Source organism: Lottia gigantea, assembly GCF_000327385.1.
Source record: "Lottia gigantea unplaced genomic scaffold LOTGIsca_1, whole genome shotgun sequence".
Taxonomy (NCBI): domain Eukaryota; kingdom Metazoa; phylum Mollusca; class Gastropoda; family Lottiidae; genus Lottia; species Lottia gigantea.
In genome coordinates, this window is record NW_008706746.1 from 2,771,649 (window position 1) to 2,791,966 (window position 20,318).

Consider the following 20,318-nt stretch of genomic DNA (forward strand, 5'->3'; position numbering starts at 1 on the left):
CGAGTCTCTCTTAATTTGTAGGTTATAGACAGGAACATTGTTCAAGTTATATATAATCGACATAGCCTGATGGTTTTTTTGTGGTATATATACCAAGTGGTGAACAGTTCCTCCTTTCAATATATTTTAAACTAAACTTCAAGTATAAATGGATGCAATAAGTACACATTTTAATATTTCATAACTGAACGTTTCGGACAATGCGACCATGTCAAAAAGATCAAGTACACGTTGACTATTGACTTTTGAATCTTGTATCTGGTATTTCAGCAGCAAATCTAATTTTAGTATATATAGCGGAAATGAAAATAAGAAGATATGATTTGATAAAGTATTGAATAAAGAGAAAGTACATGAACGTATATATATATATAGCTAACATGTTTGCTTTGTTAGCTATAATTCATTCCTAATTGTTGCTAGATCTATGCTGTCATTTGTCAAAATATACCCCATATTATCCTCTATTCTTTTTTAAACAACATTTGATTCACAGATTTACACAGTGTGATATACCGTAAAACATATAAAATCTGAAAACAACTATCCACTCGTGGTTTTTCATTTCCTGCTGTGTCAAACACGTCTCGAAATTTTCCAAAAAAAAAGTTGGTAATCAGCAAGATATTTTTAATAAAAGAGCACTTGTCTAAGAGCAAATGTCATGACACCACTAGTCAATTCTAAATACCAAATTTAGAAATATGTTATCCATCACTAAATCATCAACATGAATAGAACACAGAATTTATTTTCGTCCAGTCCTGGAGCACCATCTATAATTTCATCATCACCTGGACGTTAACTTGTCATCTACCAACCAGGCCTACCTTATGAATTATAGTGTAGTCAATTAGGCTATGTCGATATTTTATGATAATTTAACAGTTGTCAGGACCACTATGTTGATTAATAATGTTGGTTGGATTTCATTCTTGTTTACTTGGAATGTCGATTTAGTTCCAGATTGAAACTTCAGAATTTTAGTCTTGAAATAAAAATGTTAACTTTATTTTTGCATTTTGTATTCAACGATACTTAGTGGATCACATTGACTTGCTTTCACAGATTTGGTTGGGTTGATGTTTTCATTGTCTATCAGAAAAAAAACCCTACAATACGGTAACAAACAAAATACAAAATGTACTTGCCAAATTTCGTGGATGTGTGTCGTCTCTTGGCACTGATGTTATTGTCTGTCATTTTAATGCGTGCTTGTACATCCACCACTCACGTCGTTTCTATGATCTTCAATGAAAGATACATATACTTAAAAATGTGTTTTATTTTCACAAGTACTCACTTTCAGAAATAATAATAGGTACACATCATCGATGAGATCTGACCATGAGAAAACATGAGATTGAAACCCAAACATGTGATGTTTCTCCTGACATTCAATTTACATGAATATAACTATAAGTGAAAAGTTTATAATGTGTAGATAAAACCATACCCGAATAATAGTATTCGTCGTTATTCTTTAACACAATAAGCCTCGCCTCATGAATATGCAACATCAATATATTCGCGTTTAGAAAGTCACAAATTATCTCGACAGAGTCCGTACTGTACGGTTCTCTTCAAGCGCGCCAATTTTTAAAGGCTGTGTTAACGCGGCGTATGTTTCTAATTTAAACCGAAGTAGCGTCTGATAAGACCTATAGATTAAAATATATAGTAAATTATTTTATAATCGTCATATCTGTGGGTTACTCGTTCCATTTAAAAAAAATGCGATATGTAATATATATTCAGAAACCTTTTCTTGACAAAAAAGGAAAATAAATATTTTATATGCCGTCAAACGGAGAGATCAAATTCGAAATTTACATGTCCAGGGCAGTAACTACATCAAGGCAAATATGGCAAATTCTTCATGCAGAATTTAACAAACAATTAATTTTGTTTATAAATTAGAAATATAAATCTGATACCTGCTAAATATATTGATTTTTTTATGTCTCAGTTCAGGTGGTTGCCGTGTAAAGTCTATTGAAGGCGTTGCAATGACAGACATAACTGACTTAAAAGAAAAAAGATCTTAGTTACGGCCATGGTGTCTTTGTAAGACATTGTTGATTTATGTTTCGACTGTAGTGGGGTTTTAAAAGGTTAAATAACTGTCAATAGTATTTATCACAGGCTCGCAAGATTCAGCAGGGTTAAATTATTGTCACTAATATTTATCAGAGGCTCGTAAGAATTAGTAAAGTTAAAAAACCGTCAATGCTCGTAGAGTCAGCAAGGTTAACTTACCGCCACTAATAACTAGAAGGCTTGTGAGAGTCAGAAAGATTAAATAACCGTCAATAATAACTACCAAAGGCTTCTAAGAGTCAGCAAGGTTAAATAGATTAAGAGGTGGATTTGATCAAAGAATACCATTTACTATAATTGCGCTCTTAAATCATCAATTTTTTGTAGATTTCGTGAAACCTTAAGGTGTCCTTTTAAGTTTCCAGGTATTCCTGTGATAATTGTAGATAATTGCATAACTCGCATTGAGTATTGTATTTTTTTGTGTTTCAGACGGAAATTATGGATTATGTAAACAAATTACAGACTAGTTATATAGAAGAAACAGGTAAGAATTAGTTATTTAGTTTTTCCACACCATACAGACAAAGAAAATCTAAATTATGACGGCTAAGGTACAGGTCAATCAATATAACTGGGGATGAAGGTAGAAATGGTGCTTGTCTGTTGTGCAAATAAACCTCCAGCGTACTTGGTCTCGTTGGTCATGTAGGTAACTCTAAATGGCAGATAAAGAAACAATATGAACGTTTAGTATGGCACTTGCGAAAAAAGTGTCGTTGATGTTTATGTTCCAATAAGCCTACCCTCAATTAAATGTGATCTTGCTTATTGACATTTGTTTTTGTCTTTTAGATAAACAAGTTATAGGATGGGGTTTGATGGAGTCTGCATATCCCACTATCTCAATATTAGTTACTTATTTATTTATTGTATATTATGGTCCAAAATATATGGAAAATAGGAAACCGTTTAATTTAAAATATGTTCTATTGGCATATAATATATTTCAAGTTATATTTTCTACCTATGTATTTATTGAGGTGAGTTATTCAATTTATATCATATTCTTAGCTTTAAAGGTGAATCCCTTAATACATGCCAGAGTGGTAAAGCTGTGCTCTTGAAAGCATGATAAAACTACACGTAGATAAAAATGCATTATAAACATATGTGCTATTATAGATTTATGTCCAGTATGCAATTCTGAAATACGATTTTGGATTCTGACCCAATACAATTTTACGATAAGAGATAACAGAGAAAAGAACCTCCATACAATATCTTTCAGTCAGATCAAATGTATAATGACGCCTAGTTGACAATTTTGATTTGGATATGATTGCTATTTTGAAGGAAATCTGATTTTTTATTCACACACCATTTAATAAACAGTAGTTTAAAAATCAGTTCATTCATGTTTGATAACCTAATGGATTTTTAATCTATTTCACATTCAGCTCGTTTGAATTGTTGATTACTTTCTAATGTGGAAGTTTGGTTTTCATTAGGAAATTATAGATATAAAATCGCTGATACAAAACGTCCAGTATCAAATCTTATCACTGGGATCAAATAGAATTTTTTTAAAAGAAAATTTGAGATCTCATTGATTGTCAGATTCTGCAATGTAACTTTGAGCCAGCGAAACGACAATTTTGTAAATCTAAACTAGTAATTCATTTTGTAACTTTCCCCACTTACTGTTTAATTTGACCAATTATCGATCATAAACCTATCAAATTTGGCATTTCCTTTGCTAATGTTTCGATGAATCTTATTTGTTGTGAGCTACAAGATATGGTTTGACTTTTGACTTTTGTGGATTATAGGGTCATTTTGAAAAACCTATTGATAATAGTTAATACTGAAAGTTCAACCATAATTGTTAATTTCATGCTTTTGTATATTATTTCAGTTATTAGTATCAGTGTCGCATACAAATATTAAGTTACTGTGTCAGTCCTATGAAAAAATAGATTATTCTGACGATGAATATATAAAACGAGTAAGTATAATGATCTTTACCCTACATGCCTGAAATCTTACAATGTCATATCGGAAGATATCTAATCAAGCTTAGCGTAGAAGATTAGAAGATAGAATGATGCTAACTTGTAAATTATTAATTGTTCATGAATATGTGTGCTATTATAAATTGAAATACTATTTTATCAACCAACAATTTACAAAATGTTATTTCGAAATATCACTCTTCGATGTTAGCGTTTGAGTTACAGCTTTATCAAACAGCAATGATTGTTTGAGATGTAGCTATATTAAACAGCAATGATTGTTTGAGATGTAGCTATATTAAACAGCAATGATTGTTTGAGATGTAGCTATATTAAACAGCAAAGTTAGTTTGAGATGCAGCTTTATCAAACAACAATGTTAGTTTGAGATACAGCTTTATTAAACAGCAATGATTGTTTGAGATGTAGCTATATTAAACAGCAATGATTGTTTGAGATGTAGCTATATTAAACAGCAATGATTGTTTGAGATGTAGCTATATTAAACAGCAATGATTGTGTGAGATGTAGCTATATTAAACAGCAATGATTGTTTGAGATTCAGCTATATTAAACAGCAATGTTAGTTTGAGATGCAGCTTTATCAAACAACAATGTGAGTTTGAGATACAGCTTTATTAAACAGCAATGATTGTTTGAGATGTAGCTATATTAAACAGCAATGATTGTTTGAGATGTAGCTATATTAAACAGCAATGATTGTTTGAGATGTAGCTATATTAAACAGCAATGATTGTTTGAGATGTAGCTATATTAAACAGCAATGATTGTTTGAGATGTAGCTATATTAAACAGCAATGATTGTTTGAGATGCAGCTTTATCAAACAACAATGTTAGTTTGAGATGTAGCTATATTAAACAGCAATGATTGTTTGAGATGTAGCTATATTAAACAGCAATGATTGTTTGAGATGCAGCTTTATCAAACAGCAATGTTAGTTTGCGATACAGCTTTATTAAACAGCAATGATTGTTTGAGATACAGCTTTATTAAACAGCAATGATTGTTTGAGATGTAGCTATATTAAACAGCAATGATTGTTTGAGATGTAGCTTTATTAAACAGCAATGATTGTTTGAGATACAGCTTTATTAAACAGCAATGATTGTTTGAGATGTAGCTATATTAAACAGCAATGATTGTTTGAGATGTAGCTTTATTAAACAGCAATGATTGTTTGAGATACAGCTTTATTAAACAGCAATGATTGTTTGAGATACAGCTTTATTAAACAGCAATGATTGTTTGAGATGTAGCTTTATTAAACAGCAATGATTGTTTGAGATACAGCTTTATTAAACAGCAATGATTGTTTGAGATACAGCTTTATTAAACAGCAATGATTGTTTGAGATGTAGCTNTATTAAACAGCAATGATTGTTTGAGATACAGCTTTATTAAACAGCAATGATTGTTTGAGATACAGCTTTATTAAACAGCAATGATTGTTTGAGATGTAGCTATATTAAACAGCAATGATTGTTTGAGATGTAGCTTTATTAAACAGCAATGATTGTTTGAGATACAGCTTTATTAAACAGCAATGATTGTTTGAGATGTAGCTATATTAAACAGCAATGATTGTTTGAGATGTAGCTATATTAAACAGCAATGATTGTTTGAGATGTAGCTTTATTAAACAGCAATGATTGTTTGAGATACAGCTTTATTAAACAGCAATGATTGTTTGAGATACAGCTTTATTAAACAGCAATGATTGTTTGAGATGTAGCTTTATTAAACAAGAATGTTAGTTTCAAATACAGTTATTACAAAGCGACAATGTTAGTTTGAAGGAGGATAGGACTATTTTTAAAAATAAATGAAAATAGCATTTTATCTAACAGGTAATGTGACAGACCACATTTGAACTATAACTGAATCTCATATTTGATGTTATTATGAAAGAGAATATCTTTTGCTTTATATTAGTTTATTTCAGAGTAAATGGGATCATTATTTATACCTATTCAGGGAAAATTAATAATTAAGCTGTTTTGAATAAAACGGGAAACACTCGATTTCATGTATTTGACTTATGACTTATGACAAAAATCAATAAATGAATTAGATTGTCATGATCACAAACAAATTAAATTTTGTGATATCCATAGTAACATATGGTTAATAGTTTTCTATACTGTGACATGTTATAATGATAATTTGAAACATTGACAGCCTGTGTACAATTTCCCACTTTAGCTTAAAAAACCATCTGAGGGAATTCTGTAAGAGTTAGGCGACAGCTTACTCTTAACAAAGCGGGCGCAGATGTTTTATGTTAAAACTTTAGTCCACAAATCTAATTGTGTTATTGACTTTGACTAGTAAGTGATGGTGTTAAATATATACTAATGGCATTCTCTTCAAAATAACCCTTTTTGACAAAAAATAACAAAATTTACCCATACTTTTTATACAATCTATTACACAATATTTCTTCATACTAAACTAGTGTCCAAAAGAAACGATACCACCTGTTTGCAACGACATAAAAGAAAAACTAAACAATGCAGAAGTTTAGGATTGGTGTTATGCTTTTGAGAAATCCTTTCACAACATCTGTACAAAAATTTCATTTCAATAAAATCTGTACAACCAATATGACAAGCCTTTAAAGATGGGTGGGGTCGAAAAAAGAACATTTCGTTAGAGCACTGATCACAGAAACAACGGGAAATGTCACACCACACGTCACAAAGTCAAGTCAGTAGCGGGTATGTCCACCGTGAGCATCATTACTTGCCAGAACACGCCTACGGACTGATGCCGTCAAACGTCTGATGACGTTGGGAGTGATGCGTTGCCATTCCTCGAGGAGACATCGTTCCAAGTCTTGGACGTTGACTGGAGGCACACGGCGACGTCGGATTTGCCGATCGAGGTGGTCCCATAAGTGCTTGATGGGATTCATGTCCGGTGAACATGCGGGCCATGGCAAAACCTGTACGTTGGCGTTGGCAAGGAAGTTCTGTGTCAATCTTGCTGTGTGTGGCCTTGCATTGTCATGTTGGAAAAAGAGTCCACGAGGCTGTTGCTGAATAAAGGGCACCACAACAGGCCGTAGGATGTCATCAATATAACGCTGTGCATTCAGGTTTCCACGAATTACGACAAGCCTCGTTTTGACGTCACCACATATGCCACCCCAAACCATTAACCCTCCACCTCCAAACGGCCGGACCTGTTGGATACAGTTAGGCGCCAAACGTTCACCAAATCGTCGGTATACAAGCTGCCGTCCATCGTTTTTGAAGATGAGGAATCTGCTCTCATCAGAGAACATAACATGTGCCCAGTCCCGCCGTTGCCAACGTCGAACTCGCCTGGCCCAGATCAGTCTGTTGTTCCGGTGTCAAGGCGTCAGGAGCGGTCCGCGGTAGGGATGACGTGGCCGGATACCATACTGCCGTAGTCTCCTGTAGACGGTCTGTCGACTGATCCTGTGTCCCAGTGCTGTAGCCGCCGTGGACGTCGCTGTTACGGTGCGGTTCCTCAGGTGTAATACCCGGATGTAACGATCTTCACGGGGCGTGGTTACTCGTGGTCTTCCACTCCTGGGCCTGTCTGACGTCTGACCTGTCTGACGTAACCGCTGCATCAACCTGGTGATAGTGATGCGCGCGCAGCCCAATCTTCTGGCAAACGTCGACGTGTGTCGGTCCTTGTTGGACCATTCCAACGGCTCTCTCTCTCTCGATGGCTGTCAAACGTGGCATATCTTGTAGTCTTTTTGTTGCTGTGATATCAACGTGTCTGATCAGCCGTTTTATACAGTTTTTATGCACGTGCATAGAGAGGGAAATGTCACTTTCACGAAATTTACGTTTTTTCCCGGAAGTGATCACGTGTTCCCGGTATTTTTATCGACTATGCTGTGTTTGGGATGTGTAATACGAATTGGCATGTTTTCATATTAGACAATTCACTAAGTAAAAAACAATTTTGAAAATAAGTTGGTATCGTTTCTTTTGGACACTACTTTATTATTTCCCTGTACGTCATTTCTTTTGAACTTTTCACCAAGTTAATACCGGGACCTTATGTAACGTACGGCCTTGGGTGTCGCAACAAGGTCTATCAGGAACCCATTTTTCAGAGTGTTATACAACAGAGTGTATATTCATGTTTTCCTCACTATTCAGAACAAAGTTTTATTGGTGGTTATGATTTTTTTCAGGTTGCAAGGTGTCACTGGTTGTATTTCATAGCCAAATTAATAGAATTACTAGATACGGTGAGCTTAAACTAATTCTTATAAATATATCTGTACTTCATATTAAAATATGTTTTGTTATAATGAGTTCATCAATATTTAAATGTGACATTTATTATAGACCAGGTACCTAAAACTACTATTGTAGAAAGCACAGTTCTTGTTACTTCAGGTTCTGTAGCTTATACAGCTGGTGTGACATGCATGTATTTTCTGAAGCGTAGACGGGAATGCATAATATAATAATGCAGTATCAATAATTAGTCTGAATAGAAATATCATGTAAAAATAATATATCCTGGACGCACTAGCATGCCCAGTGTTTTCATCATATTAAATGTCAACATCAATTTATTTTCAGATATTTTTTGTACTTAGAAAAAAGAATAACCAGATTACTATATTACATGTATATCATCATGTCATTATGGCGTTTAGTTGGTATTTTGTTGTTAGATTTCTTGTAATTTATAGCAGTAAGTATAGTCAAAAGTATATTCGGGATATCAACCTCCACTTTCTGCAATCTGACGATATTATTGTTATTGACAACATTTAGCTTTGGTCATGCGGCCAATAAAAATGATGTAATAACCACTTCTTTACAATGGGTAAGACAAATAAAATGTTATTGTTTTTTCAGCGTACATAATACCATTAATAAACAGTTTTGTTCATATATTGATGTACGGGTATTATTGTTTATCAGCCCTGGGACCACAAATGCAACCTTATCTATGGTGGAAAAAATACCTCACTAAAATACAAATGGTAAGAATTTTGAATATTTTGTCATTTTACTCAAAGCCAAAATTATAATTGACAAAATAATCGCAATTATATCTTTACTTACATCATAGTCGCGCCAAAAACCATTGAAGGGACATAACCCACTAGTGTTACCCTACTATTATTGGATTATGAATGTCGTGTTTTGAATTTGGTCTTGTAACGAACGTTTAGGCTAGGCATTTAAGTGTGCTTTGTCCATTGCATTAGTTTGAACGTGAAACTGTTACAGGTGAACCAAATAAAGATCATAAGTCATGTTGACTCCCCAAAATATGCTTGTAATTGATCATGATGTTTTTTTTTCAGTTTCAGTTTGCTATCATTATAATCCATACTGGAGCTAATTGTTTCATACCAAATTGTGGATTCCTATTACCTGTTATGTTACATTGCCTATTTACCACCATTGTTATAGCTATACTCTTTGCTAACTTCTATTACCAAGCCTATATCAATCAAGATAAAACTAATAATAATAAAGAAAAGAAAAGACGTTAGTGGTAATAGGTATTTTATAATCATATTTAATTGTACAATTATATCTTGTCCTATCTGTATAGAAAGATGAAGCAAGGAACTGTTTCCTGTCTGTATAGAAAGATGAAGCAAGGTACTGTTCGTTGAATATTTATCAGAAATCATCTTATTTTTTTACCAGTGACAGAAAAAATATTTATGTAATATGGATTGTCTCATTTCAATTTTTTGTTGTTCAATGGAACAGTTCCTCAGTCTATAAAGCTGTTAGTCTGATGACTATTTGCAGTAAATTGAATCGCTCTTGACCACTAGTTTTAGTAACGGAGAAAGATTTTATTGAACTCAAATGATTTATTAGAAAGTCTGGACTAAATATAACAATGTTTTAACTGCAATCAATTCTTGGTTTGAGCTATTCACGGAAATTAAACCATTTCTTGGTGATTAACATGTCGCTTACATGGTGACACAAACAAGGAACAAAATTTCCTACTAGAGAATCAACAATGAAAGCCTACTTGGTTTTTTTTTGTAGCACTGCTCTTGCCAATTAGTTTATTATTAATCCAAAGAATGTTATTCATATTGTTAAAGCATATTTATATTTTGTCTAATTATGTATGTGTTTTTATACTCCTAAAAAGGTCTTGAAAACTAAGTTTGATATTTAAACTCTTTCAAGAGCTTCCTATAACTTTGTTTACATTTATAACGAGATTGTGATTAATAAAATCTTTACTAATCATTTTCATAAAGTAACATAAGCCACTTTTTAACTTTTCATCACGTCCATTCAGTTTTTATTATATTGATGTCTGATTAATCACGTCTTTAACATTATTTAATTATTCATTCAGATTCCTCTATTTCTTAAAATCTAGTTTGTATTTGAGTTCAGTTTTTGAGATTAAGGCCCCTGGTGTAATTGATCTATTTCTTTGGAATTAAGTCCTATCAATTATATCATTCTTAAAGCTAATAATTTGTATATTATGAGCCTACGAGAAACGTTTACTCAAATGTAAATCCACAATTAAAAGTGTACAATAATTTAAGAATGTACATGTCGTGTAGTAAAGTTAATTGTATTTGGTACAAAATTCAAATTATAAATATTATGTTTTTCAAATGAATTCTTAGAGAGGTTAAAATAGATACACAAGGCAGGCATGATTTGGTATATTGGAACCAAATATCAAAATGAGGATTTTTATGAAACATGTATCGATAGCTTAAAATATTGTCAAAAAGGAGCACTTCACTGAAGTTATTTAGTTTGCATATTATTTATTGGCTGTACTAGTTAGAAGATATTATACTGCCTTTGATAAAGATGTTGTGACTCAACCCTTAATATCTTTCTGATGAGTACCTGTTTCTAACGCTGAACTTTTACTATGCATGTGTGTTTAGTGCACAATGAAGAGCAATACAAACAATCGCACTACTCAATTTACTGGCCAGCAACGTTGTACCCTACTAAAATAATATTATATTATCAACTATTTTTACCTCTCATTTCTTTTTTAATAAAAGTATATCTTAATGTAATGAAAGACTTATTTTTGCCTCCACATCGTGTAGTTTGAAAGTCTATCATTTTTTGGGCATTATGAAGCATAAGACTTGATATTGTCCTTAGCAATGAAATATATTTTATGATGTGGGAAATTTGCGTATGGATGTCCCAATTAATAAAATGAAATGGTGGAAATAAGGAGAAACAAATAGGGGAAAAAAGACTTCAAATAGTCCCTTGAAACACAAGTAATAGGGGAAAAAGACTTCAAATAGTCCCTTGAAACACAAGTAATAGGGGAAAAAAGACTTCAAATAGTCCCTTGAAACACAAGTAATAGGGGAAAAAAGACTTCAAATAGTCCCTTGAAACACAAGTAATAGGGGAAAAAGACTTCAAATAGTCCCTTGAAACACAAGTAATAGGGGAAAAAAGACTTCAAATAGTCCCTTGAAACACAAGTAATAGGGGAAAAAAGACTTCAAATAGTCCCTTGAAACACAAGTAATAGGGGAAAAAAGTGTAAGATTGTTCTAAGCAACACAAATGTTATAGTGGACATTGCTCTTAGTCGTTCTTAGACGCACAAATGGTATAGTGGAAATTGTCGTTCTTAGACACACAAGTGGTATAGTAGAATTATTGTTCTCAGAAACAAAGTGGTATAGTCAAAATAAACATAAGACATAAAGAGGAAGGTTATCCCTATCACACCGAAAAGGCTTTCTTACTCCACTGCAGTTGCGACGGAAAATTGGTATAGAGCGTGTTAAAGGGATTGTAAAGAGGTTTTCTAATTTTTTTATTCGTATCGGGGACACTAAAACTTAGTGTTTTATGATTCTACCCCCGCATAATTTGCGTGTGTCACATAAGACCTTTGTGGGGGTGACGTCATAAAACACTTAGTTTTAGTAAAATTGCTAGAACCACAGGCGTCTGATTGAAAATTGGAATGGCATCGCCCAATTGTCGCCACTATTCGCCGAGTATAAAGTCGTCTGTAGTAGTTTTTGGAGGACTGTGCTTCTAGTTTTTCTCACGTTTGATCGCGACCACGTTCCAGTCGCTGTAAGATCGCAAATAGTCACAGTCGATGTGGCGGGGCTATAATCAACACAGTTGAAACAGGAAAAAGAGACGTAGTCTCAATCTTAAACATAAACACTTGCTTGTGTGCCTTTTTCGGCGACTGTATAGAAGCGCATTCACATCAAATTCATGATTTTCTCTTAAATTATTTTATTTTCAGACAAACGAGTTGTGAAAGTATATTTCTTTAAAGACACGGAAGTTTTAAATAAAAGAAAATACGGCTATTTGAGCGCTATCGATTGTTACTCGATTTTAACAGTTCAAGTCAAGATTTGTGTATATCATGCATATAAACTTTCAAAATTTTTTGAAAACTGTGGTAAATATTGGTGGAGTCATTCTGGTGCTATTGATTATCTTTTAATAATAAACTATATAGTTACTTGCGAAATTTGAAAGAGAAAAAAATAACGCCCAATAATAGTGTACCCGAATTGGGCAAGAAACCGTCTAATCGATACAATGTTGTTGGTTGTTTGTCAAAGTATTTTTGCTAATGCGAACATAAGAAATATATCACCATGTACCAGTTTACCTTGTCATCGTTTTATCAACTTTTCAATCAATGCTTAAAATGCTTTTTTGAACAAGTTACATTTTGAGCAAATGTTTTCCTCTTTATATTTTTCAAGAACATAACATTATTATCAGTTACTATATTGTACGTTTTATATCGATTTGTACTTTTAACCAGTTCTTTTTTACAAGATAAGTAATATTTTAACTTGTTCTTCATATGACAAATTTAACCACGTTCATTTATAAATATTAGACCATCTATTTCAAAGAGACCCAAAGCGTATCAAAAGTATAACAATGTGTTTTATCTCTAATATTTATTGTATAATTTGGGCGAAGTCATCAAGTCTGATCAACAAAATCATGTCAACAAAAAGTTTTATCCAAAACATATTCAGCCACACTTTTATAGAAATTTTACTTTTTTTAAATAGTTGAACAACACAGATGCTTTTTTAAAAAGGAATGTGGAATGTTTTCTCATTGAAAAATATACAGTTCAAGAACAACTGTTGTTTTTAAGTTGGGGTAATTTGAATATATAGATGATATTAATATTAGAATCAGAAAGACAAGATCGTAATTGGTAATATTACTTCATCTTGGATTCAATAATGTTAGTTTCGGTCACTTGTATGCAAATAGATACTCCATAGCTTCAAGACTTTTTCATCAGAAGATGGTTGATTCCTAAATTTCAGCAATTTCTTCAAAGGATATCAAATGATATTATTTTAACAGTGATGAAATCGACTTATTTTTTTTGGTAACCTTTAACTTGGCATCCTTACTTTGTGACTAGGACAATTTTTTTATACGACTGGTCATATTTATGTTCTCATAAATTAGTACATCAAAATCTTTTTCATACCTAGAGACTATTGGCAATGGAGACTGAAATCACATAACTTATCATGAACATATCAATAAGGATAATATAATATTGATATAAGAATAGTCAAAATATTGTTAAAAGATTAAAAATGAAAGACAAAGTCAAACTGACCAAGACACAAATTTTTCATTAAATACATATAAACAGAACGAATATTGTATTCCATAACTTTTCTAAATAATCTTACGTGTTTTAGTAATATCAAATATTCCTCGACTTGTGTGCCGTGTAATTAAAATAGCCGATTCTTTAAATATCACCCTACCGTCAGTATACACTCTGCCTTGTCCTTCTTCAAATTTGTAATCAACAGACAAGCAAACACAGTTAACAAAATCACACGCTATCAACTTTTCCGTCCTCCGAACTTGATGATGGCAATTTCATCTGCGGGCACCACGTTTCAAAGTTCGATAAAACGAAATCTGTTGAATCAACTATCAAAATCGCAATACCACGTGATTACTAGTTCATTCTAGAAGGGACCTCGACCAGAAAGCACCACTATACACTAGACAGACTACTGTAGGGAAAACAACATGGCGCGATTTGGAGTATCGAGTCTCTTTATCTGTATTCTGTGGATACTTTTAATACAAGTCGAACTTATGCACATTACTGGCATTCACTCTTTAACAAATCCTTGTCGTAGTTCACTAGGTTTGCAATGGATACGCGCACCTCATTCTTGTCGGAGATATATAATCTGTGTTGGAGGACAGCCGATAAGGATGCCATCCTGCCAAGAAACTCACGTATGGTCTGTAATGGGGCGAAATTGTGTGCCCAAATGGTCCAGATGGGATGACTGTACGCGGGCAAAGCCGAAGTCAACTCCCATGACCAGACGAGCAGCACCTGAGAGAAACGTAACGCAACCTCTCGACTTGGAAGTACACGTACAAACAGATATTGAGAAATCGAGAGATGAAATATTTCCAGCTCATACTACCCACTCCACAGCAGTACATCCATTGAAAACTACAGCATTATCTTTACCACGTGTACCAACCAGAATCCGACCTCCAAAACGGACCCAACAAGACATAGAGCGAGTAGAGAATATTAAACGTAAGTAAACCTTTTCTAACATTGTGATACATGTAATAAATTGTTTTCTTATCCACGAGTGACAACAAAATAAGATCTATCAACAAATCTTCACCTAAATTGCAATCAGAAACAAAGACCGAAAGAACTAACCTCAGACAGAATTAGTGGAGGGTCATCACCTTATACTTTAAATAATGTCTTATCATTACAATTTAAGAAAAGGTTTTTTGGAGAAAATTATGGAAGGAACTGTATTATTTCAGAAACAAAGTTTATCCAAGCTAATATTGAATTGTGATTTAATGAGAAATTGTTTCAGTACAAGGGAGGAAATAATACGAACTAAATTTCAGATGAACTTGAAGCCGATCGTCGACCATTTTAAGGTCCCTCATTCGATGCTCTGAAGTTGACAAACTTCAGTGTTTGATCATACTCTTCCATGCACTACCAGATACTAGCAGCCTCATAAATCCGCTTGCTCGCGAGTTCTGTCAGACGCTCCTTGAAGGGGCATTCGTAGCTCAAATTGATGAAAACTAAACACCAAAATCTAGAGAAACGAGCCCCATCAGTTATCTGAAAGCTTTAATTAAATATATCCCGCAGTAAATGTTTTAAAGCCAAAATTATTTAAAACTAATAAAAGGGTTATGCAAACTTTTTATTTTCGTTATGCTTTTTGGTAAGCGTTAAAAACTACTGCACAATAAACGCCTTATTTTAAATACATGATATATAATATGTCTCATAAGTATTCAAAAAGTTCCAACTAAAATATTGAGTCTTTATGAGGCCCAACATATAAACTTGTTTGTGCTTAATTAGTACAAACCATTCTAAATTAACCCTTTTAAAACAAATTCACTCTTATCAAGTAGTTACACAGATGTCTTAATATTGTTTTAAAGAATATTTTCAGATAATTTACGACTTATTTGATTATGAAAATTTTACATACGGCCCCTTTAATAAAAACCGGTCTTATACGCTATAAGTTACATGAAGCCAGATAAAAGTTGCTTCCAGTTTTGTAGAAACCGCTATTAGTCTCGCTATACCGTGATTGGAATTTAGTGTATAAGATGTCTCACACAAATAAAATATTTTCTTGGTTTGATATTTTATTTGACCGTGTTACAACCAATTGACATTGTACCAAACAATGTTTATTCTTAATTCTTACCACCAAACTGTTTATTATGGCCGTCACAAGCAATTGTTTCGGAAAATATCTCCAATACTTGGTCCCCAGTAAAAGGATGGGTGCTATTTTGGTTTTAACATACTAGGTAACTTGGTCGTAGATTCTCTTTTGTAAGAACTTGAAGAATTAAGAATTGCCAACTTATATCAGATCGGTAAACCGAGTATCCGAGTATCACATGCGGCCATATGTTCCCCTCCAATCCAAATACCAATCTTTACCAGTCAAAACTAAAAAGAAAACAACACCGTGCATTGAGGGTTCATATGGCCTCATAAGTCATCGATGTCCTTCATTTGATATAAAAGTGCCTAAGACACAGTTGAAATTACTGTTGATTACACAGCTTATTATGAATGAACATATAACGATGCTGAAGTGGGCATAAAATTCTGCCTTAAAGTGATACTACGTATTAGAATAAACAAAAAATTTAAGTTCTCGAAATGGTCAATATGAGTATATATTCATCAGTTAGCTTTACAACAGAATCCGTGTAAAATCTGGAAAATTCATAAAACTAAGTAATTATTGAAAAACGCTTAATCTTGATATTAAGCGTTTTTCAACAGTTAATTGCATGGATAATTACTAAGTTTTTGGGACTTACCGGATTATATCGGGGGTATATCTACTGGCTCTTATTCGTCAAGTTTAAAATTCTGAAATTTTATGTTAATTCTAAGACGTAGTATCACTTTAGTGAAGCGCGTTGATCCAGTCTTCTGTCTTGGAAAAATTGTTTAAATCACAATAAGATTAAACATTATCGTGGTACTTTCAGGTGCTTTTCCAAATCATCCCTGCTCTTTCCAAGGAACTGAGACTCTGATAGCTCATGCCGAGAAGTGTCAAATATATTATAATTGCACACTTCCTACCAGTTTAGCTGAATGGAGGTACACAGAACCACTGACCCAGGAATGTGTTTATCCGCAAGTTTTCTCCATCACTGAGAGACAATGTATGGATTATGATTTGGTGGATTGTGGCTACAGAAAAGTTTTTAAGAACCCATGTAAGTACTTATCAGTAGTAAATATTATCTTGTAGATGAATGTTAGATAGATGTTTGCCAAATTTATCAAATCTTCGTGTGAACTTTTGTTGTATGTCTTCCGTAGATCAAACCTTCCTCTACCTTTAGTAGTATAAAACCACAAAGCTGCTGAAATAATTTACATTCTGTGCTGATTACCTTTCATGTCACATTCTAAACTTATTCCTTGAGCTCTTTGTTTTGTCTGAGAGTAACTATACTCAATTTTTCAATTTTTTGTTTTTTGAACCGCCTGACTGTAATGATAATCATACTTATCTTAAACTGGAGCAGAATATCTTAAAGTTTGCTAGTGTTTCAAAATAATAAATGATTTTTACACTAGGTGAATACAGAGAAAACACTTGTAGAACAGCCCATTGCAGACCATGTCACATCCGGTACGGGAACTGCGAAGGAAAGAAAGATGGGTTTCATGCTTTTCCAGGAAAAGAATGGACACCTGAATACATGGTGTGCAGGGAAGAGCGGAATGTTCAACAACTTCGCTGTCGTGATCCGCGGCCAATTTTCTCACCGGAAATGTTTCAATGCGAACATCTTAAGAATGTTCCAAAACATTTTGGAGGATTGCGACCAGTGTGCGATGGTCGCATAGACGGGTATTACCCTGATGAAAGTGGAAGATGCGATATATATTTTGAATGCTCACAATCCAAGTTCTTACAATATAAAAAGTGTGCAGGTGATAAACTCTACAGTCCTGCTCAAGCACGCTGTACGTCTGAAGATGTAGAACCTCCCTGTGGCAATCTGACGAATCGAATATGCGAAAACTTACCTGACGGCTATTACGCGGATCCTTATGGACGATGCCCTCTATACATGCACTGCATTAACAATCTGCTTTTGGGTTATCTCAAATGTCCATTCGGCTCATACAATCCTTACACTGAGCGGTGCGAAACATCAGCATCATCTCCTAAACCGTGTGGTAACCAACCTAATCCTTGTCAGTATAAAACAGATGGTGTATATGCCGATCTTGGTAATAATTGCGTTGCATCATTTACTTGCAGAAAGCGTTTCATGATCAAAATTAGAAAATGCAGAGCCGGGCAAGTTTATAACGAATTAACAGGACGATGTGGTGATGTAAACAACACACCAGTTCCCTGTGGACTTGCTCCATCGTGTCATGGGAAAATTGACGGAAATTACCCTTCTACTCTGAAAGGATGTCAGTATTTTTATGTGTGTAAACGACAACGGTTTATCAAATATGAAAAATGTGGATGGGATAAGGGAGGTTTTTATTTTAATCCAGAAAGTAAGAAGTGTGACTTTCCAATGAATATCTGTGGTGCTTGTGGAACCAAATTATCGACGAGGTGGTAGGTATCGTTTTTTTAGTTATGTTGATACATGTAAATGCTTGGTCACTTGAACACGTCATTTGCATGCTTCCGTCGGTGATCAAATTCTATGATAAAATTGGTCTGACGGAAAAATTCCGAAAAAAAATCATGCCACTCTGACCAGTGATCAAAGTCATGCCAATAAAGCCTCATTCTTAATATTGACCCTTTAATATAAAACTATAACGCTTTTCTGTGCAGAAGAACGCTTTACTGACACTTTGTCCCTGCTTGTTTTTGTTCACCAAAAAAATAAATGTTAATCGGTTACGTGGTTCATCAAATCACATAATTTGAGAATATGTAGATTTAGAGTGAAAATATATACATACTATAGATTATATGTCAATCTATAGTTTAGGTGTAAAACATCCATTTTCTTAAACACAAATTTTTGATCCTAAATATACACCAACGGCATGACTTGATGGTGAGAATGGAGTTCAACACTGATCAAATGCAGAGATCGATATAACTTGATCGGGTAGACCATCGACACCAATTACATTATTGATGTCTCTTAGTGCTTTGATTGAAGAAAAATAATTAATTGTTGTTAGAATGTCGTAGGCAAATATCAAGAAAACATCCTGTAAACACAAAATTCTTAAAGAAAACGTTGATCAGGTCAAATATGTTGCCTTAAGCCAAAACTCGTACGTGATCTTTCGTTAGGTGGCTTACGAATCTACAATAAATATTTATTGGACCAACAAAGGATTAACAGATTAACACTGGTTCTTTCGGTAAATTTGTTTCATTTTTGTGGGTGGTGGAATTGTATGTCCACCCAGAACCGGGTCACACCATGTAGATTAGTGATTTTATGTTTTGACCAGTTTACCTATAACATATTATTTTTTATCAGTAATAGCCTTAATTATACATTTATTAAGTTATCGAACTGATGTTTTTAAGGCAAAATTATATAATGGATGTTCACGATCTAGCTTTAATGAAATGGTTTGTCCGGGGCTTACTCAGTCGTATGAAATTGAAGTATGGGATATACAATTCAAGTTTCCTGTTTTTTTTATTTTAGTGACAAGAATAAGCGATAAAATGAAGTCAAATGTATAAGAGCACTCAGGGACATAATATAAATAGTATATACATAAGGTAGGAACTGACTGAGAGTATGGTGTATGTGAATGAAACATCTGATTTTTCTCAGTAAGTAAAAACTACTACAGTGGAATCTTTTCATTAGTGCATGCTTTGATAATTGTACTTGATGGTATCCGCACTAGGTTATGTGTGTTATACTTCAACACTGGGATCGATATGGAATCCTAGGATGGAGGTAGGATATGAAATTGTTCTGATTGGTATAGATATGGTTTAGAAACAGTAAAACTTGCAATGAAGATGTTAATGATGACACAGAAGAACAATCGTAATAAATGCGTCGATACTTGGTGAACATTTGTAAGTAAAGGGATATAAATTTCGGGTTTTAAAAGGTAAGCAAAAGTTTGGTTCAGGATGGAATTTGTGCATGAAATCGAATTAAATGATCAGTGCTTGTTACTGGTGATAATGGATCGTAGTCCCTTTCTTTAGCACCGGTGAAGTTGTTCCTTGCTAGTTTCCTGCATGATCACATTGTGTGGTTACCCAACACCAAGCTTCCACCTGGTGAACAATTGAAATGCGTTTTTAGACATTTTAACCGGTGTTTTGTGATAGATTAGAAGTATGTTTAATAGGGTATAAGGTTTGTGAAAGATCACCTAAACAGGAATTCTTCAGAAAGGGATTTAACAAATAGATTCGACAAGTGATGCTAGAAATAATTTGGTTATGTAACTACGAGTTAGACGGTTGTGCTACAATGATAAAGTAATAAGGTTTGTTCATATTATTTAGAAACATTTACTGCATCTGTTAAAGTGATACTACGTCTTAGACTTAACATAAAATTTAAGAATTTTAAACTTGGCGAATAAGAGCCAGTAGATATACCTGGTGTCATCAATAACATAACAGGATCCTTATATAATCCGATAAATCCAAAAAACTTATTAATTATCCATTAATATCCAA

The 20,318-nt window shown here is 33.7% G+C and overlaps 2 protein-coding genes across 2 annotated transcripts; both read left to right on the forward strand.

Moving 5' to 3' along the window:
• Positions 1-200: 200 nt before the first annotated feature.
• On the forward strand, positions 201-9,584 carry LOTGIDRAFT_152042 (hypothetical protein; the record flags this gene model as incomplete). The annotated part of the gene is made up of 8 exons (XM_009045523.1): positions 201-224; positions 2,533-2,587; positions 2,896-3,083; positions 3,959-4,048; positions 8,259-8,315; positions 8,656-8,770; positions 8,938-9,065; positions 9,393-9,584. The coding sequence occupies 8 exons, from the start codon at positions 201-203 to the stop codon at positions 9,582-9,584; spliced, it is 849 nt and encodes a 282-aa protein (XP_009043771.1).
• Positions 9,585-14,133: 4,549 nt separating this feature from the next.
• Positions 14,134-18,252, forward strand: LOTGIDRAFT_152043 (hypothetical protein; the record flags this gene model as incomplete). Its single annotated transcript, XM_009045524.1, has 3 exons — positions 14,134-14,665; positions 16,639-16,872; positions 17,240-18,252. 3 exons carry the CDS (start codon positions 14,134-14,136, stop codon positions 18,250-18,252), a joined length of 1,779 nt encoding a protein of 592 aa, XP_009043772.1.
• Between the last annotated feature and the right edge of the window lie 2,066 nt (positions 18,253-20,318).